Below are 12,317 nucleotides of genomic sequence, written 5' to 3'. Positions count from 1 at the left end.
CCACTCTTTCCTCAAGTGCAAACTGTTAGCATCCTTCATCCCCACGGGTAACTAGGGTAACAAGATAGTGATGCACAGAGCACACGGCCGCCTCCCTCACACCACCCTCTCAGGGAAAGTGGAGGACGGCACTCTCTTCACACACACACGCACACACACACACACACACACACAACTCAGCACGTACTGCTGGTTTTTTCCAACTTAAGAACACATACAGATGGCTAACAAACACATGAAAAGATCCTCAACATCACTCATTATCAGAGAAATGCAAATCAAGACCACAATGAGGTACCATTTCATGCCAGTCAGAATGGCTGCTATCAAAAAATCTACAAACAATAAATGCTGGAGAGGGTGCAGAGAAAAGGGAACCCTCTTACACTGTTGGTGGGAATGCAAACTAGTACAGCCACTATGGAGAACAGTGTGGAGGTTCCTTAAAAAACTGGAAACAGAACTGCTTTATCCCACTGCTGGGCATACACACAGAGGAATTCAGAATTGAAAGAGACACGTGTACCCCAATGTTCATCGCAGCACTGTTTATAATAGCCAGGAACCTAGATGTCCATCAGCAGACGAATGGATAAGAAAGCTGTGGTACATATACAATGGAGTATTACTCAGCCGTTAAAAAGAATACATTTGAATCAGTTCTAATGAGGTGGATGAAACTGGAGCCGATTATACAGTGAGGTAAGCCAGAAAGAAAAACACCAATACAGTATACTAACACATTTATATGGAATTTAGGAAGATGGCAATGACGACCCTGTATGCAAGACAGCAAAAGAGACACAGATGTATAGAAGTCTTTTGGACTCTGAGGGAGAGGGAGAAGGTGGGATGATTTGGGAGAATGGCATTGAAACATGTATAATATCATATAAGAAATGAATCACCAGTCCAGGTTCAATGCAGGATACAGGATGCTTGGGGCTGGTGCACTGGGATGACCCAGAGGGATGGTGCAGGGAGGGAGGAGGGAGAGGGGTTCAGGATGGGGAACACATGTACACCTGTGGTGGATTCATGTTGATGTATGGCAAAACCAACACAATACTGTAAAGTAATTAACCTCCAATTAAAATAAATAAATTTATATTTTAAAAAAACAAGTAAAAGTGCTTCAGTAGCTTTGGAAGGAGGAATTAAGAGTTAATATATGCAATGATCAGAATTTCTTTTAAAAACAACAAATTCACTGACACACCTGTTTACAACCTGCTTTTTCACCCCCATTTACGCCGCCAAGTACCACTTTGCACCCCAAGCCCCGGGTCACCTTCCACCCCGTTTTCACTCCATGCCAACCATTCTCCCCACAGGAGCAGGCGTTAGAATTCTAGATGAAGCCTTGGACCCAGTGTGTCTTATCGCAAGGTGCTACTGCAGAGACGGCTGTTTGCAGCTTTAAAGTGTTGTTACTACAGACCCTCAGAAAACTGTGGCCTCTGAAATTCTCTCATGATGTATATCCTTAAAAATTGACTATAGAATGAATGCTACTATTTTCTCACAATTAATTGTACCTGAGATCATGAAAATGCTCAAAATTCTCCAAGCCAGGATTCAATAAAATGTGAACCGTGAACTTCCAGATGTTCAAGCTGGTTTTAGAAAAGGCAGAGGAACCAGAGATCAAATTGCCAACATCCACTGGATCATCGAAAAAGCAAGAGAGTTCCAGGAAAACATCTATTCTGCTTTATTGACAATGCGGATCACAATAAACTGGAAAATTCTGAAAGAGATGGGAATACCAGACCACATGACCTGCCTCTTGAGAAATCTGTATGTAGGTCAGGAAGCAACAGCTCGAATTGGACACGGAACAACAGACTGGTTCCAAATAGGAAAAGGAATACGTCAAGGCTATATATTGTCACCCTGCTTATTTAACTTATACGCAGAGTACATCATGAGAAATTATGGGCTGGAAAAAGCACAAGCTGGAATCAAGATTGCTGGGAGAAATATCAATAACCTCAGATATGCAGATGACACCACCCTTATGGCAGAAAGTGAAGAACTAAAGAGCCTTTGATGAAAGTGAAAGAGGAGAGTGAAAAAGTTGGCTTAAAGCTCAACATTCAGAAAACGAAGATCATGGCATCTGTCCCCATCACTTCATGGCACATAGATGGGGAAACAGTGGAAACAGTGTCAGACTTTATTTCTTCTGCGCTCCAAAATCATTGCAGATGGTGACTGCAGCCATAAAATTAAAAGACGCTTACTGCTTGGAAGGAAAATTATGACCAACCTAGACAGCATATTAAAAAGCAGAGACATTACTTTGACAACAAAGGTCCATCTAGTCAAAGCTATGGTTTTTCCTGTAGTCATGTATGGATGTGAGAGTTGGACTATAAAGAAAGCTGAGCACCAAAGAACTGATGCTTTTGAACTGTGGTGTTGGAGGAAACTCTTGAGAGTCCCTTGGACTGCAAGGAGATCCAACCAGTCCATCCTAAAGGAAATCAGTCCTAAATATTCACTGGAAGGACTGATAGCTGAAGCTGAAACTCCAATATTTTGGCCATCTGATGCGAAGAACCAACTCATTGGAAAAGACCCTGATGCTGAGAAAGATTGAAGGCGGGAGGAGAAGGGGATGACAGAGGATGAGATGGTTGGATGGCATCACTGACTCAATGGACATGGGTTTGAGTGAACTCTGGGAGCTGGTGATGGACAGGGAAGCCTGGTGTGCTGCAGTCCACGGGGTCAGAAAGAGCTGGAAATGACTGAGTGACTGAACTGAACTGTGATAATGAAGATGACCAAGCAGTTCTCCCAAAAGAATGAAAAGCTGGAAGGTTCAAGAGCATTTTTCTGGATCTTCCGAGAAGTCGCGCATGCTCAGTTCTAGCCACCTCTTTGTGACCCCGTGGTGACAAAGGCTTCTCTGTCCATGGGGTTCTCCAGGCAGGAGTCCTGGGGTGGGCTGCCATACCCTCCTACGTGGGATTTCCCTGACTCAGGTATCGAGCCCCCATCTCTTGGGTCTCCTGCACTGGGAGGTGGGTTCTTTCCCACCGCACCACCGCCACCTTTCAAGATACTGACAAGGTAATGCAGTTCCTCCGTCAGCCACCAGAGGGCCACAACAACACCTTATTGATACACTGGGTGGTGGGTTACAATTTCTGATGACAGTATAAGAATTTTATTCTAAATTTAAAAATTTTGCAGCTCCTCTTTAACTTTCTGGATACTGCTCTACTAAAGCATTCAATTCACCTGGAAGTATTTTATATTGTGAAAGATTACAAAACAACATTAATTCTCATCACAAGTCAAAGTGCTAAATGTTGGGCAAACAGTGAAATATATGAAAATGTCTGTTTTTGAAGTTTGAACTTTTGGAGAGAAACAATGAATCCTTACACAAACTCTATGATTTCAGTCTCTATAATAACCTAATTTTAAAGATCACAACAGTGCATTGTTAGTAGTAATAGTAGAAATATTTCTGAAAAGTAATTTGAAAGAACACTTATATTTTGCCTTTTTTCCAACAACTTAATATGAAAAAAATATATAGCAAGATTATACTGTAATTATGTCACATTTAACCTTTATAGTAGCTCCTTCAAAGAATCAAACAAAATTTTAAAAATGTTTTTTGGCTTCTAGTTACATTGGCATTGTATCTGCTAATACACTGATTTTATTATAATAGAAAATGAACATAAAGGTAATTAATGACATACACCTAGAAAGGAAGCATAGGGTATATAATTCAATGCATGTGCCTTGGAATAAGAGACACCTGCCCCAGACTCCAACTCTGATAATGACAAACGCTATAACCTTGAGCGAGTTTTGTAAATTTCCAAACCTCATTTCTTTTATTCTAAACAGAACAACTCAGTGATGATCAGAGTCCAGAGTATGAAGTGTTCAGCTTGGTGCCTGTAACATGATAAGCATTCAACAAACAGCAGTATTTAATTTTGCTTTTGTTAATAACAGTAGAAAACAATTATATTGTACATTATATTGTACTGACTATGTGCCAGGAATCATATATATATATATATAATTATATATACACATACATGCACATACATTCATATGTATATCTGTACATGTATGTCATTATATATAAAATTATATATAACTATACACAAATACATATGTATGTATGACTGTATATGCACGTATGTGTCTATTACATCTTTTAATCCTCACAACTAGAGCCTCCATTATCAAAAAGGAAACTGACAAATCTAGAAAATTTCCCAAGATTGAAAACTTATAAATAGTGGAGCTGGGATTAAAACCTAAGCCATCTCTTGGGCTGGTGCGTTTAGTCACTGTAACAGAATAACAATAAAGATATATAAGTGACTAAAAGCACGGAACAAGATATCAGTGCACGGCACGCATTCACTGTGCACCACTGATCCATGGCTCAAGATTAAACTGAAATACAGAGTGGTATTTTTTCATCTTTTATCATCCTCCTGGCCAATAGGTGGCACCAAACAAATGTGTTAAGAGAAACACTGCCAAAAAAAAAGAAAAAGCAAAATTGATACTGTTGCTACTCGACTTTAAAACAAAATAATGAGAAGACTGTGTCATAATAAAACTTTAAATAAAAATACAGGCAAAGGGAAATAGCTATTTCCTCAGTATTCACTGACTCGCATTTTATGGGCATGATTTGCTCCTATTTATATTGGATTTTTTTTTCTATAAAATGTTCACAGTTCTGCCGTTAAAAGCTGTGCCCTGTTATCATGGTAGCAGGGAACTAATCGGCCTTTCTAAAAGTAAAGACTTGTACCTTCCTCAATAAAAGACAATGGCTTAATCAGGGTGACCTCATCACTCCGCCCTGTACAAACAGTTGCTCAATAAATGTTGATTTAAGGAACTTAAATGGGATTGAATGTCTCAAAGTTGAAACTCATTTGGACCAGAATTAGTGAAGAAAAGTTCCAGGCAATTGTGTTTTTTCCCAAAACATGAATTTCGTGTTCCAATAAACCTACTGCCGTGGAAAGCCCCTGTTTCCCAGCTTGAAGTTCAAATACAGGGGCTAGAAACAACCGCTCTCCCAGCTGATCTTGGCTGTTGTGAAGTTGCCCAGGGAACACATGTCACATCTACGGTGACAGGACCCCAAGCCACACTCCTGTTCTCAGCTTGGCCCCAGATGTGAGATGGCTTTGAGCTGCACGTGCTTAGTGTATAGATCAGGAGAAGGCAACGGCACCCCACTGCAGTACCCTTGCCTGGAAAATCCCAGGGACGGGGGAGCCTGGTGGGCTGCAGTCCATGGGGTCACTAAGAGTCGGACACAACTGAGCAACTTCACTTTGACTTTTCACTTTCGTGCACTGGAGAAGGAAAGGGCAACCCGCTCCAGTGTTCTTGCCTGGAGAATCCCAGGGAGGGGGAGCCTGGTGGGCTGCCGTCTATGGGGTCGCACAGTCGGACACGACTGAAGCGACTCAGCAGCAGCAGTGTGTAGATCAAGCGTAATAAACAGCTGTGAATTAAGGCCACAAAGAAGCACGTGTGATGCCACAGATACGCTGCAGAGGGTTCGCCGTACGTTTTCTGTAAAGAGGAAAACTGAGAAGGGTTTCTCCTCATCATCTGATAAAAGGCTAACGGAGATTGCTAGAGCAGTGTGAGGACAAAAGAATCAAACTGCTTCAGGCGTCTCCTGGAATAAACTGAGTTCTACTGGGTGAAATTGGACCCCTCTCTGAGCTGCCAACAGGCTCTCAATCAGCTCTCGGTAATTCCCGACAAAAGATGCTTATCTGGGTCAGTCCCCACAGATATATCCTATCTACACCCCAAACTGTCTCTTTATTGGTAAAAGTAATCAACTCTAATTATATTACATATTTTCAGTTCAACTGTTCTGAGGGAATACAAAAGTCTGTCCACAATATTTTAAAATACACACAAGAAAACAAACCTTAACTTCAGCAATCTTCATCTGCACAGGGCCTCCATCTTTTTTCCTTTATATTCACAAATTTTGACCAACTTATGGTTAAAGTGAAGTTAAAGTCACTGTCGTGTCCAACTTTTTGTGACTCCATGGACTTTAGCCCACCAGGCTCCTCTGTCTGTGGGATTCTCCAGGCCAGAATACTGGAGTGGGTAGCCTTACCTTCTCCAGGGGATCTTCCTGACCCAGGGATGGAACCCAGGTCTCCTGCACTGCAGGCGGATTCTTTACCATCTGAGCCACCAGTGAAGTCCTTTGGTTCAACTTAAAGCCTATTAAGGTGCCTCCCCTTCTGTTTGCAATCAGATTTTTCTGACCCCACCATAGTCTCTAACTGAAACCAGTGACTTACATGCTTAAATTTGGAATCGAATATAGGCCTGCTGGAGCCAGACCTGCAGGTGAGGTGTCTCGTTATCTGTTTGCTGGCTTCAGACTTTCCAGATCCTCTTTCTCCACTAAAATAGACAGAAAAAATATATGCTTACTGTTTTGGCAAATATAGTAAAAAAAAGGAACCAGACAGTAATTCTCAGACACAAAGAAGGTAAGCAAATGACTTGACGACCCTCAACGAGAACATGCCATCGTTTGACTTTCCCACTTGACTCACTCATTAGTGTAAATGCAGAAAGGCGCATGGAAGTGAAGACAATCTAGGGAAACTACACAGCAATACAAACACCAGTCTTGAAAGAAGAAAGAAAACGCCTCAACTGAGCATCACCAAACCCCTACGGTCACTGATTTGCTCTTCATTTCTTGACCCTCAAATGAAAAAAAATGTTTGTTTTTTCTGAGTAACGGGCTGATACATGGCATCATTAGCCTTTAAAGATGTCCCAAGGGAATACTAGTTCTGCAGAAAATTAACAAATTTTACTATTGATAGAAAAACAATCCCATCAGCAAGGGCATGTAGAAACAAGCAGATTTCTTCACTGATGGAACATGCTTGGCACTGAGAGTCCTGTAATCGTCAGATTCCCAAAAGATGTCACTGGCTCTTCAGAACTTTGTAAGAACCAGAGTTTTTGACAAAAATTAAGTAGATTCAGTGAGAATTTAGTTAAGGCCGTGGATTTGTGACAGTCATTTTAGGGAAGGCTGGGGGGACCTCCAAAAGCCTCCTGAGGTGAGCGGCATTGGATGAGCGCGGCTGTGAGGGTGGGTGGGCGGCACTCAGGCTCAGGAGCCAGACGGTTGGACTCACATCCCAGGGAGACCCTGGACTAAGGAGCTAACCCTTCTAACACTCAGCCCTTGACACACAAAATGACAGCAATAACACTGATCATAGCAACACGCATCCTACAAGGTCACTAAAGCGATGGACGAGATAACACGTGGACGGCACCTAGCGGAGGGCCTGACACCTAGTGACTCTCAAAAATATTGGTTGTTATTACTGTCAACACGACTACACATTCCTTGCCATCTCCCAATTTTTTTTTTTAAAGTTTTCCCTTTTTGTCTAAGCAAGACCAGGAAACCCAATAGATAAAGCAGATAAAAGCAGAATTTCTTGGCTCAAGAATGCCAGAGTCCCCTAACCTCCACCCGGGGGACCCTTCAAAGCAGGTATAAAAATAGCCATTTGCAGCTATTTTGAAAACCACGACACCAAAGTCTGCAACACGTTGATCTGACCTTCCGTGGAACTTTGATGGAGTTAATACTACAAAAGTAAATAAAGAAGTGCTTATTTACAGATTTAACATTACTTGGGTTCTTTCCAGGTCTCCCTCTTCACTCTTTGATCTCTCTCTGACTCAGGCTGTGCAAAGCTTTATTTACACGTTCAGTCTTCAACTGATGCTACTGAGGATAACTATGCAAAGTCCTCCTCTCATGGAGGTGTAGCCTGATATACAAGATAATTCTCAATGCAGATTGTACTTTGATACCTAAATATTTCTTTAATTTTTTTATCACTACACACTCACATTTCACCCTTACTGCTTGTGGTACCCTTTTTTTTTTTTTTTCACTCCAATGTAAATGACCCTCCTGAGCATCTTGACATTTAGGAGCTAACATTGGCAGTGCATTCCAATAAAAATGACTTTGGGTGTATAATTTTGATGACATGAGCAAAGGGAAATACCTAGAAGCAGCTGGGAAATTTCACGTCTGCAAGCTGCTGCATGGTGTCTCGTTCAGCACCACATTTTGGAGAAAGGTGGAATACTAGTCCTGGGTGCCTTTCTTTCCCCGTAGTTTCTAAGCGTTGAAAGCAAGGCGCTCTGATTCTAAGATGTAAATCTTCAAAATGAACTGAGCTTCAGGTTAAGTTTGTTGAAATCGATCCAGCCACACCCAGGCCGTTTGTAATAACAGAGATGTTTCTCCTCTGTAGCGAGTCATGCAAAGACTTACAGGGACACAAACTGATGAGGAAGTCAATTAACGTAAAGAGAAGAAATGTGGGCAGGTTTACCGCCAAACTCCCAGGCCAGAACCGGGCCTGGGGCTGGGGCAGGTGGAGGGCTCACCTGAGAATGAAACACTGAGGTCTCCGCTCCTGGAAAAGCTGGTGGAAGGCTCTCTCCGCGCAGGAGAAAATGTGAGGTGGCAGGGAGGGGTTGGGCTGCCCCACGCTGCTCAGGTATAGCTCAGAGACCTGGAGAACAGGGCCGGCATCTCTGTCAAAACGATTCAGGATCCTTTCCCCAACAAAGACACTGACACATTTCCAATACACAAAAGCACATAAATCTCTAATCTTGAGTCATACTTGTAAACGCAAACCATTTGCACAATGATGCCCTTCTCAGCACATTTTAAGCATCTCTAATAGGGGCTCCCTCTGGTCAAGGCTATGGTTTTTCCAGGGGTCATGTATGGATGTGAGAGCTGGACTATAAAGAAAGCTGAGCACCGAAGGATTGATGCTTTTGAACTGTGGTGTTGGAGAAGACTCTTGAGAGTCCCTTGGACTGCAAGGGGATCCAACCAGTCCATCCTAAAGATCAGTCCTGAATATTCATTGGAAGGACTGATGCTGAAGCTGAAACACCAATATTTTGGCCACCTGATGTGAAGAACTGACTCACTGGAAAAGACGTCGATGCTGGGAAGATTGAAGGCAGGAGGAGAAGGGGACGACAGAGGATGAGATGGCTGCATGGCATCACCGACTTGATGGACATGAGTTTGCGTAAGCTCTGGGAGTTGGTGATGGACAGGGAGGCCTGGCCTGCTGCAGTCCATGGGGTCGCAAAGAGTCGGACGCGACTGGGCGACTTTCACTTGATCACTTGACCCCATACAGATCAGTACAGAGCGTTGCGGAGTTCCCTCTTCCACACAGCAGGTCTTCATTGCTTCTGGCATCTATTTCATACACAGCGGTCTGCCCACATCCTCCTCTTCCTCCCAACTCTCCTCCTCCTCCTCATCCCCTTCTCCTTCATCTTCACCTATAGCCCCTGAAATAATACGGGTAATTCCTTTTGCCCTAGACAGTCCTACTCCCATACATCTGCAGACAGCCCAGGGATGGGGCTGGGGTCGGGCTGGGTGGGATGAGGAGAGTGGGCAGGTTTCAAGGCAGATTTAAAGCACAATGGAACTGACTTTCACTAAGAAGAGAGGAGGGTCGGGCAGTGAGGGACCCTGTTTTACCCAAGAAGTATTTCTGTGCTAACTCTTGGTTGATTCATTGGGAGTTCAGAGACAGGAATGTCTCTCTCCCTCTCTCTTTCCCTCCCTGCCTCCGCCCCACCTCCGGCATCTAAAGGGCATCCTTGCTTCAAGAACACAGGCTTTCTCCTTTCATCTCCTGCTCCCCCACCAAGGATTCCGCTTCACGCTGGAAGCAGCCTGTGGCTGCACAAGAAACAGAGAGTTCCCAGATGGCATTTTTGACCCCAAAACACTCAGCAAAAATCACACTGTGCTTCCAGTGGCCTGGAATACTTTTTCAAAAGCAGTTTCTCTTTTAATTTGACTCTCATGATTAAAGCTGGAAAGGCTCAGAAAATGAGTAAAGGCAGTACCATCCTGTCTGATCCAATTGCCTCAACATCACAGGGCTCTTCTGAAAGTGTTCAGAGAAGAATTCTAAACCAACTGACCTTGAACTAGTCAAAAATGCATGGGAACACAGAGTTAATATAATATTTGATTTTAGAAGTCTGTCTAGGGACCACAGGCATAAGAACCACATGATAAGTGCAAGGCACTCTTTTGATAAAATAACATTCCTTTTCAATATTTTCTCAGAGAAAAATAAAGTCACTATTATGTAACCACTCAGGGCAGAATTTTCTGAGAAGATTGATTTTACTCCCTGTTTTGCTTTTTCTTCTTAATCATTCGATACAATAGGTATGTCTAGTGAGTGGTTACTCTACATTATTAAAGGACATTTTAAATTTTATACTCACCACGGTGGAATAAATTGGAATCTCCTTGAATGGATTAACCAGCAGGAGGATGTCCCCAATAAAAGTCTATTAAATGCAAAGGATATAAATGGTTATCGGACCATATAAATAGCACTTTTAAAGTTAAATATTATATAATTTTAAGATCACTGAGCAAACTAGAGAATAAATAAAAATCACACTTTAACATTTTACGAATTATTTTAAAAGTTTGTAAATAAATAGAAAGTCAAATTCACATAAAATTAAACCAATAAGCTGGTCCCATTGAACACACAACAAGTGAAATGACTGTCTTAAGTAATTAGGTGAACACGCAGATGAAATTTTGAAAAGTGGAATAATTAACTTACATAGAACATTATTACCAAGAACCACACAATGTATGTTCATTTAAATTGAATACCAACCAGTTCCAGCACACTTAAAGGGTTTGAATCACATAAAGTGCATTCTCTGATCACAGACTATGATGTAAATTAACCATGGATAAACAATTACCATGGAAAGTACCATGGATAGCTAGAAAACCACCAAATGTGTGGTGATTGTACATTTGCAAATAACCCATGAGTCAAAAAGAGAAATCATAATGTGAATGAGAAAACATTTTAGTTATGATATATCATAGCACGTGAGATGCTACCAAAGGTATACTCGATATGAAAATTATTGCCCGAAATGTATGTTAAAAAAGAATACAGGCAGGTAATGATCTAAGTATCTGTTTCTAGGAACTCATCAAATTACATGAACTTATCAGAAATAAGTAACCAACATATGAGCAGAAATGAATGGAATTAGCAAACAAAACCATGGAGTAAAAAAACTAGAGCCAAAAGGCAATCATTGGAAAAGTCGAATAAAAAGCTGGTGTCCTAACAAGACCGACTGAGCAAAGAAGAGGAAACAGACCACCAACATCCCAAACAAGACATCACTACAGATCCCACTGACATGGGAACAGATGGAGAGGCTTTTAGAAACCTTTGGATATTTAGATGACGTGGACAATAATCCACAATCTTACCAAAACAAATGCAATAAGATGTCAGAAATCTAACTATATTTATTTTCGGTAACAAATTGAATCTATGTCTAAAACCTTCCCGCAAAGAAAACTAAGAATTCACCAGTGAATTCTTGCCAACACTGATGTAAAAATAAACAAATTTCATACAAATTATTCCAGAAAGTAGCAGAAGAAGGAACATGAATCACTTCATTTTAAGAGGTCTGCATAAACTTAGTATTAAAAACAAATATATTGAAAGAAAATTATAGGCTGTTTTCCTTCATTAAAACACATGCTAAAATAATGAGAAAAATACAGACAAACAACCCAATAATACATTCAACAAATAATAAATTTCAACCAAAGAAGCTTTATTCTAGTAATTCAAGGTTGGCTGCATATCAGAAAATCAGCTCTTGTAATTTGTATTACTAAGAAGTCAAGAATAAAATTTATATGACTATCTCAATAAATGCAAAAAGCATTTAATAATAGTCAATTCCCACTCTTGATTAAACATAAGAATAAGTTTAAAAACTAATATAACGGAACTTTCTTAATCTATAAAAAGTAATTACACACGGAGTAATAACTTGCTTAATGATAAAACGCTAATTTTAATAATAAAACAGCTTTCTGCAAGGATCAGAAACAGCACAGAAATGTCTAATATGCTGACTTCCAGCTAAATTTTTAAATTAACAGCCCTTATATCATCAAATGGGGCTTTTCAAGTGGCGCTAATGGTAAAGAACCTGCCTGCCAGTGCAGGACACCAGTTCAGTGCCCGGGTCAGGAAGATTCCCTGGAGGAGGGCACAGCAACCCACTCCAGTATTCTTGCCTGGAGAATCCCATGGACAGGGGAGCCTGGTGGGCCATGGTCCATATTGCAAAGAGTTGGAAACAGCTGAAATGAC

The 12,317-nt window shown here is 41.3% G+C and overlaps 1 protein-coding gene across 4 annotated transcripts in view; it reads right to left on the bottom strand.

Moving 5' to 3' along the window:
* Positions 1-12,317, bottom strand: part of MYO16 (myosin XVI) — a 526,459-nt gene that overhangs the window by 250,984 nt on the left and 263,158 nt on the right. For all 4 annotated transcript variants that reach the window (XM_069602005.1, XM_069602006.1, XM_069602007.1 and 1 more), the window contains 3 exons: positions 10,384-10,449; positions 8,488-8,615; positions 6,345-6,450 (listed from right to left, as the gene is read on the bottom strand). In XM_069602005.1, coding sequence (XP_069458106.1) covers positions 6,345-6,450; positions 8,488-8,615; positions 10,384-10,449 — 300 coding nt within the window. The remainder of the gene's footprint in view (positions 1-6,344; positions 6,451-8,487; positions 8,616-10,383; positions 10,450-12,317) is intronic.

This window comes from Ovis canadensis, chromosome 10, assembly GCF_042477335.2.
Source record: "Ovis canadensis isolate MfBH-ARS-UI-01 breed Bighorn chromosome 10, ARS-UI_OviCan_v2, whole genome shotgun sequence".
Lineage (NCBI taxonomy): Eukaryota > Metazoa > Chordata > Mammalia > Artiodactyla > Bovidae > Ovis > Ovis canadensis.
The sequence above is the reverse complement of the archived record's forward strand: the minus strand, read 5'-3'. Positions and strand labels throughout refer to the sequence as shown.